The sequence below is a fragment of the Talpa occidentalis genome, unplaced genomic scaffold (genome assembly GCF_014898055.3).
Source record: "Talpa occidentalis isolate TD23 unplaced genomic scaffold, MPIMG_talOcc4v2.1 talOcc4.6, whole genome shotgun sequence".
NCBI lineage: Eukaryota > Metazoa > Chordata > Mammalia > Eulipotyphla > Talpidae > Talpa > Talpa occidentalis.
Window position 1 is genome coordinate 132316744 of NW_023604972.1, and position 22827 is coordinate 132339570.

A 22827-nucleotide genomic window follows, 5' to 3' on the forward strand; every position below is an offset into this window, starting at 1 on the left:
TCACCCTGCATGTTTTCTCTGCACCTTTCACTCCTCCAGTGAGGATTCATCCTGGTCTGGCTTGAGCGAAAGATCCTGAAGCCAAGAGGGCAAGAGCAGGCCGGTCCCTCAAAGCCCTTGTTTCCCAGTGAAAGAGGAGGGATTTTAGTATTTCCTGTAGTGAAAGGAAGCCACAGAAAAAAGTTCAACTTTCATATTTAAGTAACTTTTATTCTTTTTCATATTTCAAGGACAATTTTTATATTTCAAGAGCAATTTGTATTTGTTGCTGAAAAAACACAGAATTACGGGCCTCCCTGGTGGCATAGCTGGTTGAGTGCAACGCTGTGAAGCTGTTCGCAGCCTCTGCAGCGCCGGTTCGGTTCCCAGCTGGCCAGGGAGATTCCCACATGGCATGACAGACCTCTCCTGCCTCGCCTGCTGCTCCCCTCAGCAGTGTATTTCAGTGGATCTGCCCGTTCAGTTCCCCACTCTGTCTCTGGTGAATCCTCTCACTCTCCCACGACTCTGGCTGCACCCCAGCTCTTGTATAAATAAAAAAAATAAATAAACACACATTTATAGTGAATTTATTTCATCTCTATAAGTTCTTATTTTGTGTGTATGACTCACTGTGATGTGCAGGAAATATTTACAAGTCTCAGACCTTCAGTGAAATATATACACACATGTGTATGCTATATCCATTGAATTGACCATGGTACAATATACTTGGACATTGTATATTGCTTGGTCAAAAACATTTGGCCGGCGCTACCCTAGGCATCAGATAACGCCAGCCTGAGCTAAGACAATAACCCCAATGGCAGAGTCTCAGGATGGTTACAAATCTTGCTCCATGCGCTACAGCGGATGGCATTTGAGAGTCGTCTTTTCTGGCGAGGAAGAGAGAAGAGTCAACATAAATCCCAATGTGAAATGGGGGCAATGCGAAAAGTAGCAGACCCCGCAAGGCATAAGCTGGTGAAACGCTCAGCTGCTTGTAGCAGCACAGTTTGGCTTCTGTACCCCCGCTTGCTGTGGCAACTGCAAACTCCCAGGTGTAGTTTTTGCTGTTAAAAACCCTTATCATGCCCTGCTTGGGGCTGCTCCCTACTAGAGGAACGGCCGCCAGCCAGCTAATAAAGCCTTTTTCTAAATTTGATTTAGACTCGGGTCTGTGTCTAGGGGGAGACTCTACAACACCATATTTGTGCCTCAGTTGACCATCTAGAATATTTCTTCACTTGCTAAGTTAACTAATATTATAAAACAATATCACCTAAAAATAATGCTAGTATGTTCTATTCTAGGAGCTAGTTCTACATGCTTTGTACTGTTGCTGGGAAACAATGAATAAGAAGACAAAGGCTACTGGTAGGAGGGGTTCAGGTAGATAACATGTAAATCAGTAGTTAAGATAAATTGAGATCATGCTATGTTCTGCATGGATGGCCATAGAATAATAGGTCTGAGAATGATTTCAGGGCTTTCTTTTCTAGAGAAAGAAATAGACTTGTTTTTGGAGAAACTCGGGACTTCCAGGTGTTAAAAAGTAACCTGAGGCATATTAAAGTGTTTTAATAATTTAGTTGAGCAAAAAATATATTCAATCTGGGTAGCACTAAAACAGGAATGGTTAGCAGGGGCTCCTGGACAAAGACTGGGAGTGTGAATACAGGACTGGAAAACAAAGCCAGCACCAGCTACAGCCTAATAAGTGGTTGTCTTGGTTGGAAAAGCCTCGGGGCTGTGATTGGTTGTCCTTGGGTTTTGATTTTTTAACCTTGAAACACTTAAAGGTTTTGGTTTGTTTACAAAGACTATGGAGACATTAAAATTATCTTAGTTTGATGATTTCCTTGTCTAATTCATTTAACACAGGTTAAGATGTTTAGTAGTCAGGTATGTGGGTAAATTTTTAACAACTAGTTCAGGATGGCTGGGGCTAGGCAGGTGGTTTGTACTGTTTGCCAATGGCCCTTGTGTAAATACTCCCACCTTGGCTGATTTCAAGCTCCAGACACGACCCACTGTGCCTAGAGAGGGGAGGCTGTGCCTGTTTCATGAGCTCCTTGGAGGTGCTGTGGTGCTGCATGGCCAGTTGGTGATGGCATCTGTGGGTTTAGAATTCTGGAGCCCTTCGGTTAGGACTGTAAAGTGAGCACAGGGTTGAGAGTTGAAATTCTGAGATTAGAGAGAGATTTCCTGTGGAGATTGCAGAGCAGGAAAAGGAAGGACTCCCTTTCTCCCCAGAACTGGAGGACTGTGCTCCGGGGCATGGTCTCCTCACCAGTAGAATCAGCTGCATCAGGGAGTGATGTAAATCCCTCCTGGATTTAGATCGAATTATAGGTTGAGGGTGGGGCTGTTACTCTGTATTGTTTCAGGATTGGGAAGCCCTGCCCTAGAGATTGCTAGCATTTAAGAACCAGTTTGAAGAGGATCACCAAAAGAGATCCCTCTGGAGCCAAGTGCAGACAGTGGCGTCTCCCAGCCAAGGATGGAAAGAGTGTCTGGAAAAAGGAAAGTGGGCAGCAGAGAAGTGCTGCAAGGTCAAGTCAGATTAGATGAACTGTGAGTATCAGTTGTACTTACAGCTGTGGGTTTCTGTGTTCTTATGAAGAGCAGTGTCATGGGGTCAGAAGGTGGGTGGAATTGGTGAGGAGTAAATTGACCTTTGGCTATAAAGACCAGCAGACAGTTACTATAAGGAGTTGTGTGGTCAATCATGGGGTTTCTGGGAAAGGCCTGGATATGTTGTAGACTGAGAGAAAGTCAGTAGAATTTGGGAGGATCATGAATCTACAAGAAGAGGTTGGGATCATTGGTGGTATAAGTTGTAGAAAAGAGAAGAGGGAGTTGAGAGCTTGGGATAAAGTAACTTCTTCCTTCTTTGAAGAAGTTAAGTTACTTAGGAGGCCTTAACTGTTATCTTTGGAGATTGGCAGGAAGGGGGAGGTGGGGGAAGTTTTAGAAAGAGGATGCCAAGGTATTATTGCATCGCCCAGTGGATTCTTCTCACTTGTCTTTTGAATGCCTTTTGTGAGTACCCCCCAGCCCCCCTCATTTTCCTTCTGGCTGCAGCTGTGGGCTATGGCAGAAATGGTTTTGAAACACTGAGGTTGTGTGGCCAGTGAAGTCACAGTAACTTCTGTGTTCTGTTGCATTTAGACAAGTTTTGGCAGCTAGCTCGTGGAGTCTGCTGCCTGAGATCCAGCAGATGAAGGACAGGCAGACAGCCTGGTGCTCTTGGGTGCTACCAGCACATCACCTAGCTTTGCTGGGTCCTGATGTCAGCACCTGAAAGTCAGGGGTGCCTTTCAGGAGTCCCCATGTCTGTATGCTGTGAGTACTTCTATTCGGAATGCCCCGTAGATTGCAGGTCATCCACGATGTGAGAACCCTTGACAGCCTAGACCCCCGAGGATTCTTGAGGTGGGGAGAAAGTCACCAAGGTGTTGTGCTTCTCCTCTCCTTGTCCTTGTGCATTTCAGAAATTAACACAAATATACCTGAAGGGGACTCCGTGGTTGGAACAAGTCTTTTATAAAATGCATGAAAGACTGCTTAAAGGAAGTGTTTTAGTAAATATTTCATGGTAATAACAGATCATTTAGCTGCAGCACTAATCAGTTCATTGCTTTTTAGAGATGACAGGCAGATTTCAGGGTTTTGTTGGGTTCTTTAGTAATCGGCTGCTAAATTCAGTCACAGCAACATCCAGGTTGTCAAACTAGTCAAACAAAATGTAAAATTAATGGGCTAGAAATGTCAGAAGCTAATCGCATTATCATCTTTTGTTATTGATAACATTCAAGGGCTGAAATTGTCTTAGATGAACCTGCAGCTTCTGATAAGGCAGCACTTTACCGGCTTCTCAGACCCGCCCCTGCCACCCTGATCTTCAGAACTCTGCTCCTGACTATTTTCCTTCAAGGTCGATGGTATTCTAGTTATGCTCTTGAGTATCTGCCCCTACTTAACCTTACACTTTCAAGTTGTTGCGTGAAATATTAAAGGATTGATTGAAATGGTGACAGGCATATGCCGCAGAGCAGCTGCCATGGCAGCTTGGCTCTTTGAAGATTTATTTATTTTTGCGAAGAACTGGGGTGTAGGCCAGAGGTGCGGGGAGTGAGAAGATTCACCAGAGACAGAGTGGGGAGCAGAACAGGCGGATCTACTGAAATACACTGCTGAGGGGAGCAGCGGGTGAGACAGGAGAGGTCTGCTGTGCCATGTGGGTAGCTCCCTGGTCAGTGATTGAACTCAGGCTGCAGTGGTGATAGCACTAAGACTTAACCCCTACGCCACCAGGGAGGCACCATATGGATTTGTTTTGGCTCTCGATTTCTGAATGCTCTTGAAGTCCCTTTAGCACGTGTGAGTATCAAATGTGCATTAAATACAGACCTTGGTACGGGGCAGCTGTAACGGGGCAGTGAGACACACTCGTCTTGAAGTATGTTGTCCCTAAACACTAGGTCTTGCTTCCTGCTTTACTTCTTGTTCCCAACCAGGAAAAAAAAAAGAGTTTCAAGTTTTTCTGTGAAATTTTCAGGGCATATTCCTCAAGGGAGCTCAGTAATATTTCTCGCAGGCTTTTGGAAAGCAAGAATTGATTTTGGCCCTGCTCCTAGAAGCTGCAGTAGCGAGGGGACCAGTGACAGACTCCTACCCGTGGATGAGCCAAGCTGTAAAAACTTCTCAGCTCCAGCTGGGTCGTGTGCCAATGTCAGGCTGCTCCCGGTGACAGGGAAGTCCCCTGAAGAGACCAAGTTGCCCCAGGGGAACTTATGTGCATATTTATTTAGAGTTGAGAAATCTAGATGACTCAAAGAATTTCTTGCAAAACAGTATCCCTCAAAACACAATTGTTTATTAACTTTTTTTGGAGTAAGGGATCTTGGTGCTGAGTGGCTCCACGTTCTCAGGACAAAGGATCCTCTCAGCTTCTCAGCTCTTGCACGTACAGCCCATTCTGCTCTCGGCCTCCAACTCCCGGTTAGTGGGGAGATCTGATAGCTGGACTGAAGTTTCGGGCTCCCCGTGACCACTCCGCCCGCCCTCCGGTGGGGGAAGCATGGGCACTGCCAGGGAAGAAGGGAAAGAGTAGGAGGCGGACTTAGGTGAAGTCCTCCCAATAAAGGTTAATGACTGGGTGGTGACACCTTCTCACACGACTGGAGAGAAAATGCTGGCAGCCCTGGCTCCAGGCTGCCTGTCCCAGTCCTGGGAGGAAGAGGTGACCTAGTTATTTTTAGAAGGGGGCAGTCATAATAAACCAGCTCTTAGCTTCATTCAAGGCAGGAGGCGCTTTGGAAGTTTGTAAACACCTACTTTCTGAGTAAGGGGAGGAGAGCTTTTTCTCAAAAAGTAGAGAACTCAGCTTCTGGGGTTTTTCCCTTCTGCGAGTCATCGTTAGCCTCAAGAAGACGACACCAGGGAAGAAGCCGTGCAGTCTTCTCCACTCTTTTATTATTCTTTTTAAAGGGCAGAAATGCCTGAAGGTGAGGACTTTGGACCAGGCAAAAGGTAACTGTGGTATAATTTACTTTTTTCTTGGATCTACCACATTTGCTAGTTATCATAAAAATGTTATGACTGCTTTAAAAAGTAATGCCTGTTAAAATTTTGAAGTTAGTTAGGCAGACAGTCCTTTCATTCCAGGAAACTGAATTGTCTTGAGCCTGAGAGATAGATACGAAATTGACTTAACATGCTCTTAGAAACATAGGCAAGAGTTTTCTTCTTGAACGAGGAAGTCATGGCCTGAAAGTTTAAAAAAGTGTATCCCGACACCAAGTAAAGTCTACTTGAGTTTTTGGATGTTTGGTTTTAAACTTTAGATCGTAGCTGGTGTGAACATCTTGTAAGAAAATGTTTGCTTTTTACTCATGGAGCAGGTCTAAAGGTTAACAGTTGGAGCAGTATACCAACTTTGATATTGCAAAACTTTCTTTTACCATAGTTATGCATTGATCGTGTAACTGTATGATTCCTCGCGCTCTCGGAGGGGAGGGGTTGTCAGGGGAGGAAGCAGACTATGAATTCCTACTAAACTAGCATCATCTGTGTCGCTGCTGAAAGCCTCCATTTCCAGCTCCAGTGCTGTGTTAACCAATTTTGCATTAGATGCCTTCTGTGGAATTTTGCTTAGGGTCAGTGAAATTCAGGGTCAGTGAAATTCGGATGTGAAGTAGAGAAAGCTGTTATGAAAGGCAAAGGGTCAATGACAATTTTATTGTCAGAGTGGGAGCGGTCACCCTCTAGAAATTAGAATACCTCAATATATTTTGTCCTGGTATCAAAGATAAGCTTCTCTTCACAGCCCTGTATATTGGGGGGGTTGGTCATTATAATCAGTTGTAACGGTGTCATTAAAAACTACTTTTTTTCTTTAGTTTGCTAGAGTTTATTTTCTTCCAGATTCCTTCCCATCACATCAAAGGGGATTATTAAGTTGTTTAATTGAATAATGAAACTACTTCCTACAGAAAATCAAGTACTTGAGGATGACAACTCATAAAAGTGGCTACATTAATTTCAGTGAAACTGAAATATGGCTTTTGGTTTGAGATGATGGGTTGATGTAACCCCCTCCTCCCCATCATGGTGTTTTAGCATCCAAAAGCAGGACTTACACTTTTTCTTTTTGCATCTCAGCATTCCCCCAATTCTGCATAGAATTTTGCATAGAAAAGGCATTTTAAGTAAATGCTTGTAAGCCCTTTTGCACCAGCAATAAATAGCTAAGGGCCTGCTCACTTTAAAGACTGAAGGGAGAAGACTGACAGAAATGTAATAATAGGTATAACATCATAGTTAAAAATTATAGTATAATCATAAATTATTTTAGTTGTTGATAATTATACATATTTAGAGCTAGCTTTTTTTTTTTAATGTATACTGAACAAACAGCTCTTTCTAGAATGTCATTTTGGCTACAATAGATACACAGGCAAGGAGAATATAAACCTGGTGATTAAAGGACTCAATATATTCGCTTGAAGTCCTTCCCAGCCCCTCCTTTATTCTGAGGAAGCAGCTCAGCGTTTCAGTTGGTGATTGTCTGTACAATCTGCTGTGCTGCATACATTCAATTTTTCCCTGTGTGTACACAAGTTAGAAAGAGACCCCACACAGGGAGAAAGTTTAGAGCTAGTCTAGAAATTCCCTTGGCAGAGAATTTTACTTGCTAGATCAGATTCAAAACCTTTGGGCAAGTCCTCTGGGAGAAATAACTATTACAGGTCACGGATCTGCTGATGAAACTTGCTCTTTGCGCTCATGGGTTGCAGTTGAATCCCACAGTCGGGCCTCTTCATATTATTTTGATCCCGTTTTGGAATTTGGTGGCCCGAGTTGCTCTGTCACTGGCAATGAGTTAAATCTGCATTTAGTGTTTAAATCCATGGAATCCAAGTGATAGGAAACGTCTCCTGTGGGTCTGGATGTACGTGCAGTTCTCGGCATGCAGGAGACCCTGGCACCACATTTTAATTAATCTTTATTGAAGTAACACTGCATTATAATATTATGTAAGTTTCAGGTGTGTATCATTGGATCAGCTACAGTAGTCACTGCTGAGTCCAGTCCTCTCCTGTTCTAACCCTTGTCTTTTTTCTATTTACCTTCTCTCTTCCCCCTTCTGGTAATCACTAATTGGTCGTAACAATTCAAAAGTTTATTTTTGTTCTATTAGTTCATCCCTTGGTTTTCTCTAAATACCACATTTGAGTGAAATCATACAATGTTTGTGTTTCTTTGTGTGGCTTCATTGAGTGTCATTCCATCTAAGTCCATCTCTGGCGCTGCAAATAATAGGATTTCATCATTTTTTACAGCTGAGTAGTATTCCGCTGAGTATTCCACATCTTCTTTACCCATTCATCAGTTGATGGCTACTTCAAGTTCTTGGAAATTGTAAATAATGCTGTATTAAACACATTGGCACATTTATCCCTTCAAACTAATGTTTTGTAATTTTTGGGTAAATACCCAGAAGTAGGGTGACTGGGTTGTAAGGCATATCCCATTTTTAGGTTTTTTTTTTTGAATCTCCATAATGCTGTCCGTAATAGCTGCACCAGTTTACAGTCCAACCCAGCAATGTAAAAGGCTCTCCACGTCCTCTCCAGTACTTATTTCTTATCTTTTGGATAGCAGCCATTCTCACAGGTGTGAAGTGATAAGTCATTTTTTTTTTTTGTCTTCTCCTAATCATAAGAGAAGACAAACATCTCATGTGTGAGGCACAAATTTATATTCACAAATTCCTGGGACAGGGGGAGGCAGAGGAAGCCCCCAGCTACTCCCTACGGTTTATCATGTTGTTTTACCAGCAACAAACACTCCAGAAGACCCTCCAGAGGGCAGGATGCCAGGGCAGAGGGAGTCATTCCAAAGCAGAACAAGCCAGACAGAGGCCCAGCAGAAGGCACAGGGGACCAATAAAGAGGGGACATGGGGGCAGCAACCTGGGGAGCAGCATGATCAAGAAATGGGGAAACTGACATGTGCAGTGGTGTTTCTCCTTGACCTCCTGTCCCACCTTGTTTTGGGTGCTACCTTGAAGCAGCTGTGCAGCACCCAGACAGCCTGGGGGTGTGTGTGGGGGTGTGTGTATGGAGGGTCTTCCAACTGCCCCTGGGGCCAGGCAGAGGCTGCTGAGAAGGCTCTGAACGTGTCCTGTCTTGAAGCACCTTCACAGGGGATATCCTGGTGGCCTCTGCAGTTATTTATGGAGTTCTGGGTCTAAGGGGGTTAGGCCCTGCCTTCTAGGGCACAGTCTGAACAGGGGGGGCCACACTTACAGGTTAAACATAGTGTTTAAGATAATAAGGGTTATTGTTATTGTTATTTTTAAACATTTATTACTCATGCATACAAAGAGCTGGGGTATAGGCCAGAGGTGTGGGGGGGTGAGAGGATTCACCAGAGACAGAGTGGGCATCAGAACAGGCAGATCTACTGAAATACACTGCTGAGGGGAGCATTGGGCGAGACAGGAGAGGTCTGCTGCGCCATGTGGGTAGCTCCCTGGCCGGCTGGGGGATTGAACTCGTGCTGTAGTGGCTGTGGACAGCCTCATAGGTTGTGTCCCAACCCCCTGCACCACCAGGGAGGCCCGGCTATTGTTATTTTAAATGGTAATATGAGGGAATCCCCAGTTTGTGTGCTCCCAGATGGAGAAGTTAGGGGCGCCTGGAGCTGAGGTCGAAGGAGTCGGCCCTGGGAGGGGTAAGGAGGAGCTGGCTTTTCCTCTTTCTCCTGCAAGTGCCGGAGCCAAGCCTGAGGCTGTCCACGTCAGGGCGTCCACTCCAGAGGGCCAGCTCACACGTGGCAGCTCATACGGGGTTCTGAGCCAGGCCGCCTCCCAACTGAGGCCCCTTTGTTTCACAGATCCGGGTCTGTTCAGAGGACTTGCCAGTTAAAATCCTGCTTTGATTTGAATGCCCCAGTCAAGAGAAATAGTGCTAAGCAGTAAGCCTGAGAGAAGCTACCTTCCTCACCCTCAATAAAAGCAGGACCCCGGGCCCCTGGGCCTGCTCTCTGTCCCCCTCCCTGTCCTTTTCTGCCCGTCCCCACAGCCTCACTGGGACTCAGGTATGCTGCGTAACTTCCTTTATTACCAGTAAGTAATAAAACTTACATCCCCTCCTCCCCCAAGTTTCCTTTTGGTCGTGGCTGAAGGGCACTAAGCAATTGCAGCTGCTTACAAGCCTCCCGCTCTGCTCTGGGTGCCAGGCTGCCATGCGTTGGGGGTCAGCATAAATGAAGAGTTGTTGTTTTTAGGGAAACCGAAGCTTTCTGTTTTGTTTTAAATAGACATAATATAAGTTTACAACAGTGTATGTGATCCAGAGCTGCAGAACCCCACCTCCTCAGATGCAAAGCTCTTAAAAAGCAGCATGGCCTATTTAGCATTTGGAAATGGTTTTAGCAATTGCATCATATTTTTGTCCTTGAAGGTTTGAAAGATCAGTTTCAAATGAAGTCTTTAATCCAGATGTTCTAATCGTCCAGATTGGCTCAGTTATAGGCTTCGTTGGAGATCACGGGTGGATGCTGGCTCTCCTTGGGTGCTGTTTTCTTAAAATAGGAGGTCAGGATAAGAAAAACTTCGCGCAGAATCTGGGCAGTGGACGCCAGGTCAGGCTTTCTGTGAGATGGACTCAGGCAAGCAGACGCTTTCAGCTCTTCTATGAAAAAGAGCTAGATCTTGCCACGGTATTGAAGTAGGCACAGAGAGGTGGAGTCAGTCATTTTCACAGTGAAAAGCTGGATCTAAGGGGCTTAGGCCTGCTTCCGTGGGGCATAGTCTGAATGGTGTAGGCACTCAGCAAGTGTGGGTTTGATCAAAAAGGCTAGTTGTTGACGCACAGGACAATGAATGTCTGGAGACAGATGAGAGGCAAGCAGAGGGCCGTGGTGTGTTAGTCAATGTTTAACAACAAGCTCTCGAAGGGGAAGTTCTGATAAATCCGTGGTTGGCTTCTGTGATGTAAATGCGGCCACTGTGGTTGATTGCAAGGCACCCACACGAGGTGGGCGGAGCTGGGAAGAGGTTCTCAGAGAACTTTGGGGGGGTCCTTCTGGCATATGTGATGTGTGAGGGGGCCATGCAAGAGTTGGTTGTGTTTAATTCTGGGATTTATCTTTATATCTCCCCAAAGCACATTAGACCTTCAATAATGATTTGCTGAAGGAATTAATAATTGATTTTTTTTTTTTTTCATCTACTCTCTGACGCGGTCATGGGAAAATGTCTCTCAGGCATAGAAATTGTTTACCACTTTTGAAATCCTATTTTGACCCAGCTGGGCTAATATTTGAATCTGATCAAGAACACGGAGAACCATACAATCTGTCCTTGTTCAGGCGTTTGTTTGGTGTGAGCTATCTTAATCACCAATTAACCAGCGGCCTGCTTCCCAAACCCTCGCTCCCAGAGCTGAGCTTCCGGCAATCACGCCCTGGTGAAGCTGACTTCTCCGTAGCAGGCACAGGATGACTAATTCTTTGCTGTGGCTAAAATGGGATGCAGGTCTCTTTGGTTTCCAGGGCTGAGGAGGGCCTCAGCTGCTGGGTAGTCAGGGCCTTGGAAAGACTGTCCCAGCCCTGCCAACACTCGCTACTCCCAGCTTTCTGCCCGGTTCTGTCTCCATTCAGCTGTCTGGTGCCTTCTCCTCACTGTAAATCTGGGTCCCACAGAAGGAAGTTGCCTGTAAGAACTTGCCTGAGGGATAATCTCTGAAAGATGTGATAACCGTGGGTTGGTGGTGGGGACTGGAGTTGGATAGTATGGGGAAAATAATGCAGGGAAGGACCTACTGTAGGATCTACTGTAATCTTCCTCCTCTGTGAAAATATCATTATCTTTCATCTTCTGGTGTTTCTTTGGGCAGATTTTCTTGGCGAAGTTACAGTAGTGGTCTATGACATATGCAGTTTTGTATGTTGCTGTTTTTTTGGTGCCCTCACAAGCATTTTCCAGTGATGGCTAAAGGCTTTGGAAGCATTTTTAATGCCTGCAAAATATCCTTTGTCTTTCCCCACATATTGCTACTATGATGTTGGAAGTTGCTTTGGCATATAAATTAGAGGCCCCACAGATATACCACATTTCTTTTTCTAATTAGGGGAATGACTGGGTCAAAGGGTGTGAAATGGGAGCTGCTGGGTCCCTAAGACCTGGGCCCAGAAACTGACCCACCTCCTCCTTGCTACCGTTTCCTGTTGGTCCAGCAGCCAGAAGCCAGGTTACAGGGGAGAGGACTTGGGCCTCACCTTTTCTGGGAAAGGATGTTAAAGAATTGGGGGAATTTATTTTAAAGTTACTAGAAAGAGAAAAAATGTTTACTTAATATTTAGTCTTCATGGAATTTGATCAGTTATCATTTGAGAGGGTGGCTGTGGAAACTCGCCCTGGCTCCATCATAGAAGGGTCTTCAGGCAGAAGAGAGTTAAAACTATGTTTTTCAGCTGAACCCCACCCTTCCCACCCACGCAAACTCTGAATGGGAAAATAAAAGGGGGACAACAGCTTCTGGTTCTTCGGCCTGAGTAATATCGCCTCACCCAGAGTCTGCGATGAGATCAGGCGGTGGCTGCACCCATCGCTCTGACATGCATGTCTGCTCCCCTTGCACCCCCGTCGTCCATTCTCTGACCTCTGTGCTCCCTGGTGCCTCCGTGCCTGCCAGCTGCCTCCTCTCAGCCCTGGTACCTGTGGCTCTGAACCCCACAGGAACAGAGTCGAGGGGCCAAATCCGGATATAGCACCATATTTAAGCTGCCCACATCCAAGTGCTCTGATGAGGGGGGCGTGGGGTTGGGACCTGCTGTGCCAGGAGCCACACAGGTTGGCTGGGCCCCAAGAACAGACAGTGGTCGGTCAGAGCAAGCTGCGCTGTTGTGGAGGGAGGCCCCACCCCACTCAGGCCTCCTCCCATGTCGGGTTGGCCTGCCCTGGGTGTGCCTGACACATGGAGCACTCAGATGCTGCCCAGGGCTGCAACAGGGCCGGTGGGGGTGGGGGTGGGGGACTCCCCTCATCATGGGGGCTGCGGTTGTCCTGGTAGGAAAGAAGAGGGAAGAGCTTCTACCCCAGGATCTCCCCTCCCCAGTTATGGCTTGTGAAGGGCTGTGTGTTTTGAGGGTGGAGCTGGCGCTGCAGAGCTGGGCGGACGCCACACGCGGTGGAGCTGTCACGGGCTCCTCGCTAACTGGGAGCAGAAAGGGCAGCTGTGCGCTCTGGCTCAGGGAGGGGCCGTGTTTTGGCTCAGCTCGAACCAAGTGCTTTTTGTAGAAAAGAAATCATCTTCAGGTTATGCCAATAAAAATGATACCTCTGGACTCTAGCTTTAGATCAGCTGAGGGGACAGCAGACATGTTTGTTGGATGTTATTAGTGTCCACAGCTTGGGGAATTCTAGGCAGGAATCACCAATGGTGGGGCCCATCCTTGTTGAAACTGGCTCTCTTTTCTAAGAAATTCACCAAATGTTTCTGGAGCAGCTGGTAACATACGTGGCGAATAACTTTCCAAAGAAATCAAACTCAAAGTGCATTTGAAATCGTTACACGTTACACTTTCTCCATTCGGAAATACTTTGAAAAGTTCCCCCTTGTTCCTTTTCCAAGCATATTTGTGCTAAGGGAGGCTTCAGGGTATAGATTGTCATAAAAGGAAAATGCATGTAGATGAATTAGAAAGCTGGAGTGAGTGGACTTGCCTGCTGACACGAGATTTGCTCAGTAAACGGAGATACAGCAAACATTGACAGTAAAGGCATCGACAGTAAGGAAGTAACTGATAATCCCTTTTGGGCACCACACATTGGATCCTGTTGTGTTCGGTAAGGCAGGCATTGAGGGTTTCATGGCCAAGGGCTTCATTCTCTCACGCTAACTCCTATAAGCTGGAAATGGTGTCTGGAGCTCTGGGGATTGTGAGGCCTTGTGGGAAGGTTCTGGAAGGAGTGTTGTGACAAACTTTAGTGAGGTCTGCCATGCTGGACAGGATTGGCTGGTTATGTGAGTGAAGCACCTTGCCTCAGGGTGAGGGTCGGGGTGAGGGTGGGGGCAAGGAGGTAACAATCTATTTCAATAAACTCAAAAGATCTTAAAAGCTTTCAGTGATGTTGCTGGCACCCTGAGTCCTCACCTCCCCAGTGCCCCCCCCAACCCCATTAGTTACGGGTATCCAGAAGCTTAAGACCTTAGCAAGTTTACCCAGGCTGAGGCTGAAGGTTAGATGCCTCTTTGCTGAAGCCTGGCCGGGCTGCCAGGGCGAGGGCTATTTTAAGACCAGAAGGAAACCTTTCTCACTGTAATTCTTCACAAGTCACTCCTGCTGTGTAGCAGCTTCACCGATAATATGACAAATTGTGTGCTTCCATTCTGTTTATTGTCAGAACAGGGGAACACTGAACACCGCAGAACACACTCGGGGAAGGCTGGCAGGGTGGGCTGCAAGGGCCTGAATTCCGGTCCTGGCACCATGACCTCTTGCTGTGTCTGCTTTTCTCGTCTGGAAAGTGGGGTCCTTCTACCTGCCTTGTGGGTTGCTGTAGAGAGAATACAGTAAAGCTTCTCAGGTGATTCAGTGCCAGGCACATCACAGGCACTGGGGGTGATGTTAGAGCAGCAGCTATGTGTTCCCAGCCGCTTGTGGGGTTAACTACTGCACTCACCACACTGTGTGGCCATGTGTCTGAAGCCCCCTGACACCCTGAACCCAGCAGAGCACTTGTAGCCCAGTGGCCAAATCCAGCCTGTCGTCTGCAAAGCTCCAGTTTTACTGGAGCATGGCCATGCTCCTCTGTCCCTGTGGTCTGTGGTTGCCTTTGTGCTCTAAAGGCAGAGATGAGTAAAGAGATGTATTGTTAGAGTGTGGCCGAGGGGCACACAGGTACCCCCAGGCTTGCATAGTCTGAAGAGTTCTGGCCATCGTGTGCACAGATGTGAAGGAAGCAATTCTTAGTGTGAAAGATCTTTCATGGAATTGCTGTGCATGGAGAGAAGGGAGGAGGCAACTAGTAATAGTTTCCCAGTAAAAATCCCCAAATTGCCCAACTCCCTTGTGGGCAAATACCCAACCAAACAGGGTAAGCCCGAAGTGGGGCCACTGAAGCAAGGAAGCTTCTGGTGCAGAACCCCAAGAACAGAGGGTAAGGCAGGTCCTAGAGAGCTGGGATAGAGGAGAGTCAGATTTCAGAAAGTACCAAATAACCCACCGTGATGTGTGCACCAGCTGCCATCGTCTCTGCCAAGGAGCACCCCCATGTGTCTCTACATGTCTCTTCTCCATGTGTCTCCTTCCATGACTCCTAACCCTCTTGGTAGGCTGCTGAACTTTTTATTGTATTCTTGCTGCTCTTTTTTTAAGAAGGATTTATTAATACATGCATACAAGAACTGGGGTACAGGTCAGAGGTATGGGGATGAGACAACTCACCAGAAACAGTGGGGAGCATAACAGGAGGATCTACTGAAATACCCTGCTGAGGGGAGCAGCGGGGAGACAGGAGAGGTCTGCTGTGCCATGTGGGTAGCTCCCTGGCCGGGGATCCAACTCGTGCTGCAGTGGCTGTGGATGGCTTCATTGGTTGCCACTTAACCCCTGGTGCCACCAGGGAGGCCCCAAATTCTTGCTGTTCTTTAATAAAAGGACTCACGGATAATTCATGGAGTGTGTTTCAGGATCACCAGTCTCTCTTCCAAAGCCTAACTTAATTGGCAGCATGTAGCACGTTGACAAAAGTTAATATTTATTAGATTGAGTGGAATGTTCCAAAAGTGCTGCTTGGCCAGTTAGTCCCCAGGCAGCAGTTGGGTTATAGCCACGTCTATGACTATTTGCACCAATTTCTTGTTAATGTGGTCCAGCATGAATAGATCATGGATAACATCCTGTATGTTTTGGTTGATACCTACGAAGCAGATTAAAAGTGGTGGCTTGGGCCTCCCTGGTGGTGTAGGCAGTTGAGCACAGCACTGTGAAGCTGTCCACAGGCTCTGCAGTGCTGGTTCGATCCCCGCCAGCCTTGGAGCAACCCACATGGTGAGGCAGACCTCTCCTGTCTCGCCCGCTGCTCCCCTCAGCAGTGTATTTCGGTCAGTCTGCCTGTTCTGTTCCCTGCTCTGTCTCTGGTGAATCCTCTCACCCTCCCGCACATCTGGCCTGTACCCTGGTTCTTGTATAAATAAAATAAATCTTAAAAAAAAAAATGGTGGCTGTTGGCAAAAGGTAAGGATGGGACACGCTAGCCCTTTTAACCCCCGTGATGAAGCTCTGAAGGGAGGAAGAAAGATTTAACTACAACAGGTAATTAGGCCCTCACATTTAGCAGCAGCCGTTATTTTGGGTAAATTTGCCTTTACATTCTAACCCCCACCTCTGGGCTCTCCAGCCAGGTTTCCAAGGAAACCCTGTGTTGAACAAATAGATTTCCTAGTTCTGTAGTTTCCTGTACTGACATTGCAAAAGAATAAACCAGTGTGTCGCAGCCTCCAGGCCACCCCCACTGATCATGGGGAGGGAGCCCATGGAAGGCAGGTGGCAGGGCTGCTGCCCCTACCCCCCAGATTAGCAATTCCTCTAAAGGAAAGCTGAAACCCTGTATGCAACGGTTTAAGTTTCCTTTACAGGACCACAAACATTGGCGTAACCTGGGATGGACGTTTTACGTCTTAAATATCGTCACAGCCTCAGGGAATGGCAGTAGCTGGACCCTTCTCACTTGAGGGGCCTGTTTGCTGGGCCCACCTCAGGGCCCGAGACCTGACCTGACATTAGTACCCAGTTGCTGATGGAGGCTAAGATGCTCCCCCTGAATATTATCAGGGATATTCTGTGGATATTTTCAACTTGATTCTTCTCACGATTGACTATCAATTTTTAAATCTACTTTTGAGAAAGTAAGTTTCAAAGAAGTGGAGAACTTGGAGGTTCTCCTCAATTTAGCTTTTCATGTAAACACTTAAATGGATCATAACCCCCTTGAGTTGTGGATCATAACCCCCTTGATCCACATAACCCCCTTGAGTTGAAGGACCCCCTTGAGTTGGATCATAACCCCCTTGAGTTGAAGGACCCCGCAACTTCTTGAGGTTTTCAAAGGGGGCTCCGATCTCAAAGGGCTAAGTTAGGGTAAAGATCCAGTTTAGTCCAGCCCCATGTTTTCCACAACTGAGTCCTCCCAGGGAAATAGTCTGACTTCCGAATGACCCCCCAGTGCCTTTGGGTGCTGTGCCCCTACTTTGAGTTTTTCTATCCCCACACTCTTTAGCATAACTTGCTGAAAGAACATTTATTTAATTTGCTCTTATGAGTCCATAGAGTTGCTTCCTAACAGAATTCAGAGTTGATTTGTTATAGAGCAACCCCGATATTAAACGGGTTCCTTGCTGTGGGTCCTCACCCGCGCGCTTTAAAGGGACTTATGAATACTCTACTACAGACACACGCAAAAAGGTTAATAAAAGGTTTATTTACAAGAGGAAAGGAAATAAGGAAAATGTACAACTCAGGGAGAAAATAGGGAAATAAAGTCTTTAATGCGTCCTACCCGATCCGACGACCTGGAAACCCAAAGGCCCTCTCAGAGCTGGCCGGATGCTGCGAGGTGGTGGAGAGCCCAAAATGGGGTCCCCCAAAGCCCACGTGTCTGCCTTTTCTATCCACCTGGCTGCTTAACCCCACCCTCAGGTCCCAGCCACCTTCCCTTTGGTGGTGATGGGATTTGGAGTTCCCAGTGTCTTTGGCTTTGACCTGGGGTGGGGTGGAGTCCACAAAGCCTATATGGAAATAGCTTTGGGACATCCTTTTCCCCCTAACAGATTCATTCCTGGCCTCTGGCTGTGTATTCAGTGAACTGAGACCCTCATCAGTCCGTACCACCTGGGGTGTCTTCTGGCGGTGATAAACACGGGGTCACCCAAATGGGATTGGAACTGTGGATAGTTTTGTTCAAGATGTATCTATTAGAAGGCTTAAGTCTTAATGACAAAAGAAGCAACTACTTTTTATAGACCCCAACAATTTTTGATGAGCTGCTTGTTCCAATTCTTGAAAATGCAGGACATAGTGTGGCTGGGGAAAATAAGAATGTGTGATAGATTCACTTTTGAGCAAAACAGAATCTGAAAGCATAGATTGTCTTTCAAGGCAACAAGTATAGGCTCTCTCTAGATCTCTGCCTCTTATGTTTTCTTGCATGTCATTTGTTTAAAATAGAAGATGCAGTGTTCTTTAACAGGTGATTTTCTTCCGCCATTAGGTCCCTGGGCCAATTTTGCCTGCAGTCACGCCCCGAGGACTCAGTGCCTTTGGCTGTCCCCTAGGGCTGTAAACACTCAAGTAGGGCAGGGTCCGATGTCTAGCACCAGCCATGCTCTCCTCCTCAGCTGGGTGGACCGGGCCCCGGGAAGGCCCAGCCCTGGCCACCCCGCTCTCCAGCACTCTGCTCTTGGGCTTCTGGGTGGATAAAAGACTACGATGGGTCAAGAGCTACCTCATCTCACCGGAAGAGCTTGTTAAGTCTGTTTCATGGAATGAAATGATAGAATACAAGCAGAAAATACTAACAAACTAGTGTGTTTATCACAAACACAAAGGCATTTATTTTTTAAAGATTTATTTATTTATGCATACAAGAGCTGGGGTTTAGGCCAGAGGTGTGGGGAATGAGAAGACTCACCAGTGGAGAGCAGAACAGGCAGACTGACTGAAATATGCTGCTGAGGGGAGCAGCAGTGAGACAGGAAAGGTCTGCACCATGTGAGTCAGCTTCCCGCCTGGCTGGGGATCGAACTCATGCTGCAGTGGCTGCCTGCTTCATAGTGCTGAGACTTACCCCCTTGTGCCACCAGGGAGGCCCCCCACAAAGGCATTTAAAACTATATGGTCAAGTCCAGCCTAAGCAAGAGGCCTGAGGGGTTGGGACCTAGCCTGGTGCTGGGGGTTGCTGCAGTAGCTGTGAACATGCATTGCCTTTCTATATCTGATTGAGTGAAGGTGACTTTCTAGAAATGACTGGAAGACAGGTCAGGACTTTCAAAAAACTTGGGCAGGCAGCTTAGCTTGTCTGCTCATGCAGCAGCACCAGACCTCCCTGAGTACCCAGGCAGAGCCGGGTTCTGGAGGCTGCGATGAGTATCTGCACCAGGGAAAGATGCAGGAGGAGAAGGAGGTGGGTGGTGGCTTCTCACTCACACACGCTCAGGCTCAGTGCATTTCCCTGCACCCAGCTGCATTTCACAAGAGAGTAAGAATTTTTAAAAAGAAAATTTCCTGAACAGATTAACAATATGAATGGAAATGAAGTGTTGGAGGGATTCTTTAAATAACTGTCTTCAGGCCTCTTGCAACCTTGCTATTTGAAGTGCACAGTGTGTTACCCTGGTCACTAGAAACACATTCGGGGGAGGCTCCTTTTCAGTTCATTATTTGCAAGATTCCTGCTGCTGTTCCCTGTGTATGAGGAAGGGGCACACATTTCTACAGAAACCCTACCTAAATCACTAGGGGAAAGAGCTCCTTCTGGAACTTGGCCTCACAGCACTGCAGACCCATCCAGCTTTGGCTAAAGATCCCCCCTCCATGATTTCTTACACCCCCGTCCATTTCCCTCACAGCCCTTTGCCCCTCTGTGTTATGTACAGACACCTGACAGCACTTGAGGCTGTAATCACTATCCCCCCTTGTAACCTGCCCCCCAACACATGCCCATGAGAGTCCCCCGCTTTTTTGGTGACTGATGAGAGTGCTCCTGGGAGGATGTCGAGTGAGGGGACCCTAATTCACTGTGGGTGGAAATGTAAACTGGTACAGCCATTTTGGAAAGCGGCCTGGACCTACCTTAAACTGAAAATGGAAATACCGTATGACCCAGCAATTCAGTTTTGGGTGTCCTGTCCGAAGAGCGTGAAGCCCCCAACGCTGGCAGTGTGCCTTACAGTGGCCATGCGGGGTTATTTACAATAGCTAGGATTTGGGAACAACCTAAGTGCCCACTGAGAGAAAGTTGGGTCAAGAAGATGTGGTTTAGCTACACCATGGAACACTGCTGAGCCCTCAGGAAAGACAAGTGTTGCCAATTCCAGCAAGTTGGAAGGAGCTTGAGGAACTTACGTGCAGTAAAGTCAGTCAGAACGATGGACACATGGCCTGATCTTACATGTACGAGTGAAATTAAAAATCAACGTGGGTAAGCTGGTAAGGTAATGATAAACTAGCAGACCTCCAGAACCGAAGCGAGGTGTCTGAGATTTTGAGGGTGAGGGGAGAGAGAAAGGGCCAGAGGAGGGTTGGGTAAGAACAAGAGCCCAGGTGAGTGCTTTTTTTTTTTTTTTTTTTTTTTTAGCATTTACTTATGCGTACAAGAGCTGGGGTGTAGGCCAGAGGTGCAGGGGGGTGAGAGGATTCACCAGAGACAGAGTGGGGAGCAGAACAGGCAGATTGACTGAAGTACACTGCTAAGGGGAGCAGTGGGCGAGTCAGGAGAGGTCTGCTGCGCCATGTGTGTAGCTCCCTGCTGCAGTGGCTGCCCATAGCTTCATTATGCTGAGACTTAACCCTTTGCCCCACCAGGGAGGCCCCCAGGTGAGTGATTTTAAAGAGCTGAGGCAGGAATGTGACCTGTAATTTAACAGACCAGCCTCTTGTATGATAAACCGTCTCTGACTGAAAGTCCCTCAGGTGTGGCTTGCTCCAGGGCATCCCTATTTATCTCTGATCTCATGTTCTCTACACAATCCCCTTTCATTGGCCTTTTCAGCATCCAGCGGCCAGGGAGAAGAAACTCCACCTTTCAGCCCGTTTGGGTCCTCAGGCCCAGGGCAAGGGGTGAGGTCTCTGAAGAGACAAATCAGAAACTCCACTGTCACCGGAAGCCTCCACACTGTATCCCCATGTAGTCGGTATCATCACAGAAACTTAGATTCTGTCAAGGCAACGGGACAGACAAAATCAAACCAAAACAATCTAAGGAGCTGAGGCTCCCAGAAGGGCAGGGAGTGGGGAGTGTGGAGCAAAGGGGTTAGGGGCCCAGTGGACCATGGTGGAGGATTATGGATGCTTCGGTGGTTGTAGTGTGGTGACATGTATCTCTAAATATGTACATCTAGGCTCCTAGAGCATAAATCAAGGTAACTGCAATAAAAAATTTAAAGTTGAAGTTACTTATATAACTAGGCCAAAGGTGAGCAAAGTAGGGAGAGAGCATTCACTTTTGATTGCAACCACAGTAAAGCCTGGATTAGATTTCACTGGAAATTGTGGGTCCCAAATAGAAAGTTTCTTGGCTCTCAGATGTTATCTGTCCTTCAGGGATAAAGTGGGAGCCTCGTCTTCCCCCAGTGATAGTGACGGAAGCAAATCTCGGCATTCACAAATGAAAGAGTGTTTAATCTCCTGCTTGTCTCAAGTGGGTGCTTGTTCTGAGCTGGTCCTGGAATTTAAATTGTTCATGCCCTGGGCTTATGAAAGTACAGTTGTTAAAGTAGTTCAAGTTGAAAATACTAAAAATGATTTCTAACTGGCATCTGGTCATAGAAACTAGAGTGACCTAGAAGGACCTTGATAGAAGTTTAGTGCAGCCTTCCAAAATTTTTTCCATGGGTTGCATCATTGATGATCTAAGCCATGGGGACGTGGTGATGCAGAGATTGAGATGGGAGAAAGGAACAGTTTCACTGTTCATTTGAAGTTTAGTCTAGAAGAAGAGAGTCCAAGACAAAACACCTAGTTCCCCCAACAAGGTGGGGCTCTGCCTCTCAGGGGAGAACAAGCTGGCACTCAGGTGGCGCCTCCCGGTCCCTGGGAGCAGCTCACATGGCTAATTGGTTTAAGAAAGTGAAGGTTTCAAGTTGAGTGCTATGTAATTTCTTAATCTTGTGTTTGCTTATTTAATCCTCCAGTTGACACATCTTATTTGCCTTGTCATGCTTCTAATTCTGTGAGTGTTTGTACAGAGAAACATATGCCGGTTTTGATTTTGTTCCTCTGCCTGCACACACTCACACACTCACTCACCGAGGAACCTAGTACGTAGCCATCGGATTAAAAACAAATTCTAACACATCGCACTAAGAAATGTTAAAATCTGTAACTGGACACTGACTGACCTTTCTAAGAAAAATTCGACAGGATTTAACACTAGATGTCCCCTACCAGCAGAGCACGGGACCATTAGTCAGCAGCCGAGAATGAAAGGCTGGCGGCCCAGGCCACACGTATTTATAGGTGTGATGGTTGAAGCAGCTGCTTGTCCCAGTTGCTAGGTGACAACGGAGGGGATAACAAACCCCCCTTTAAGAAAGCTTGTCAGTGTGGGATCTTGGCACCATATACACTGCTTGACTTCTATATCCACTTCCTATAGATTAAAAATGAGCCCAAATAATGTGGAATAATGTGTATTATCTGGAGGTGGGATGGCAGAATTATTTTATATTTATTGAGGTAATGTTGATTTACCTCACATTATATATCTTTGGGGTATAGGTTTACACCTCCACAAATGTTTATTTCACTCTACCCACCACCCAAACCCCAGTAATTGTCCATCAGACCCCCACCCCACACATACCCCTTTTTGGTAGCCTTAGAGTCCATTGTGCTTTTTCCCCCTCATTGTGGCAGAATTATTAACAGCTTTGGAAAGGATGATTGCAGTGTGAGTTCTTGGGAAGGTGGAAACTAAAGTGACCAGACAGGGGTGTGTGTGTGGTGTATGTGGTGTGTGTGGGGTGAGTGTGGGGGTGTGTGTATGTGTTATGTGTTGGGTGTGGTGCCAGGAAGGCACAGAGCAGGTTCTCTGTGATCTGGGCAGACGGGTGAAGGAGAGTCCTGCAGCCCTCGATGTCTTTTCAGGCTTTTATTGAGCTTTTACAAGGCAGGGGTGCGGGGGGTGGAGGGCAGCCAAGAGGCTGGCAGGCCTCCCAGGCCTGGCGAATCTTCACTCTTTCTGGGCTCTCTGGCGTTCTCTCGTGGCCTCTGCTGGTTCTGCTCTCCCTTCTCTTCTACTCCGGTTCTGCTGGCGTCCCCGTGACGCCGCCCTTGTAAGCCAGTCTCAGCCCAGGTGCCGCCATCAGGCAGGCCTGCAGGCCCGCACGGATCCGTCATTACTGCTAATGGCGGGAAGGCGGAAGAGCCTGGCAATTTTTTCATTTACCCTACAGTGGGGTGTGCACGTGTGGGTGTGGGTATGTGTGGGGTGTGGGTGTGTGTGAAAGAGCAGAGATAACAGTATCTGAAAATGTTCTCATGGGTTGAGGTTGCCCAGGAAAACCAAACACGGGGCTCGTTTCTCTCTCACGGGAAGGTCTTTTATTC

General features: G+C 47.0%; 1 protein-coding gene across 3 annotated transcripts in view; it reads left to right on the forward strand.

Annotated features, from left to right (window-relative positions):
- Nucleotides 1-22827, forward strand: part of RETREG1 (reticulophagy regulator 1) — a 105087-nt gene that overhangs the window by 71781 nt on the left and 10479 nt on the right. Inside the window, exon 1 of one of the 3 annotated variants that reach the window (XM_037529500.2) lies at nucleotides 2176-2556. The exons of 1 other annotated variant lie outside the window; for it this stretch is intronic. In XM_037529500.2, the coding sequence (XP_037385397.1) occupies nucleotides 2483-2556 (74 nt within the window). In that variant the 5' untranslated portion in view covers nucleotides 2176-2482. Of the gene's footprint in view, nucleotides 1-2175; nucleotides 2557-3220; nucleotides 3328-22827 lie in introns of those variants that run through there. One more of the 3 variants, XM_037529502.2, reaches the window with a different exon arrangement.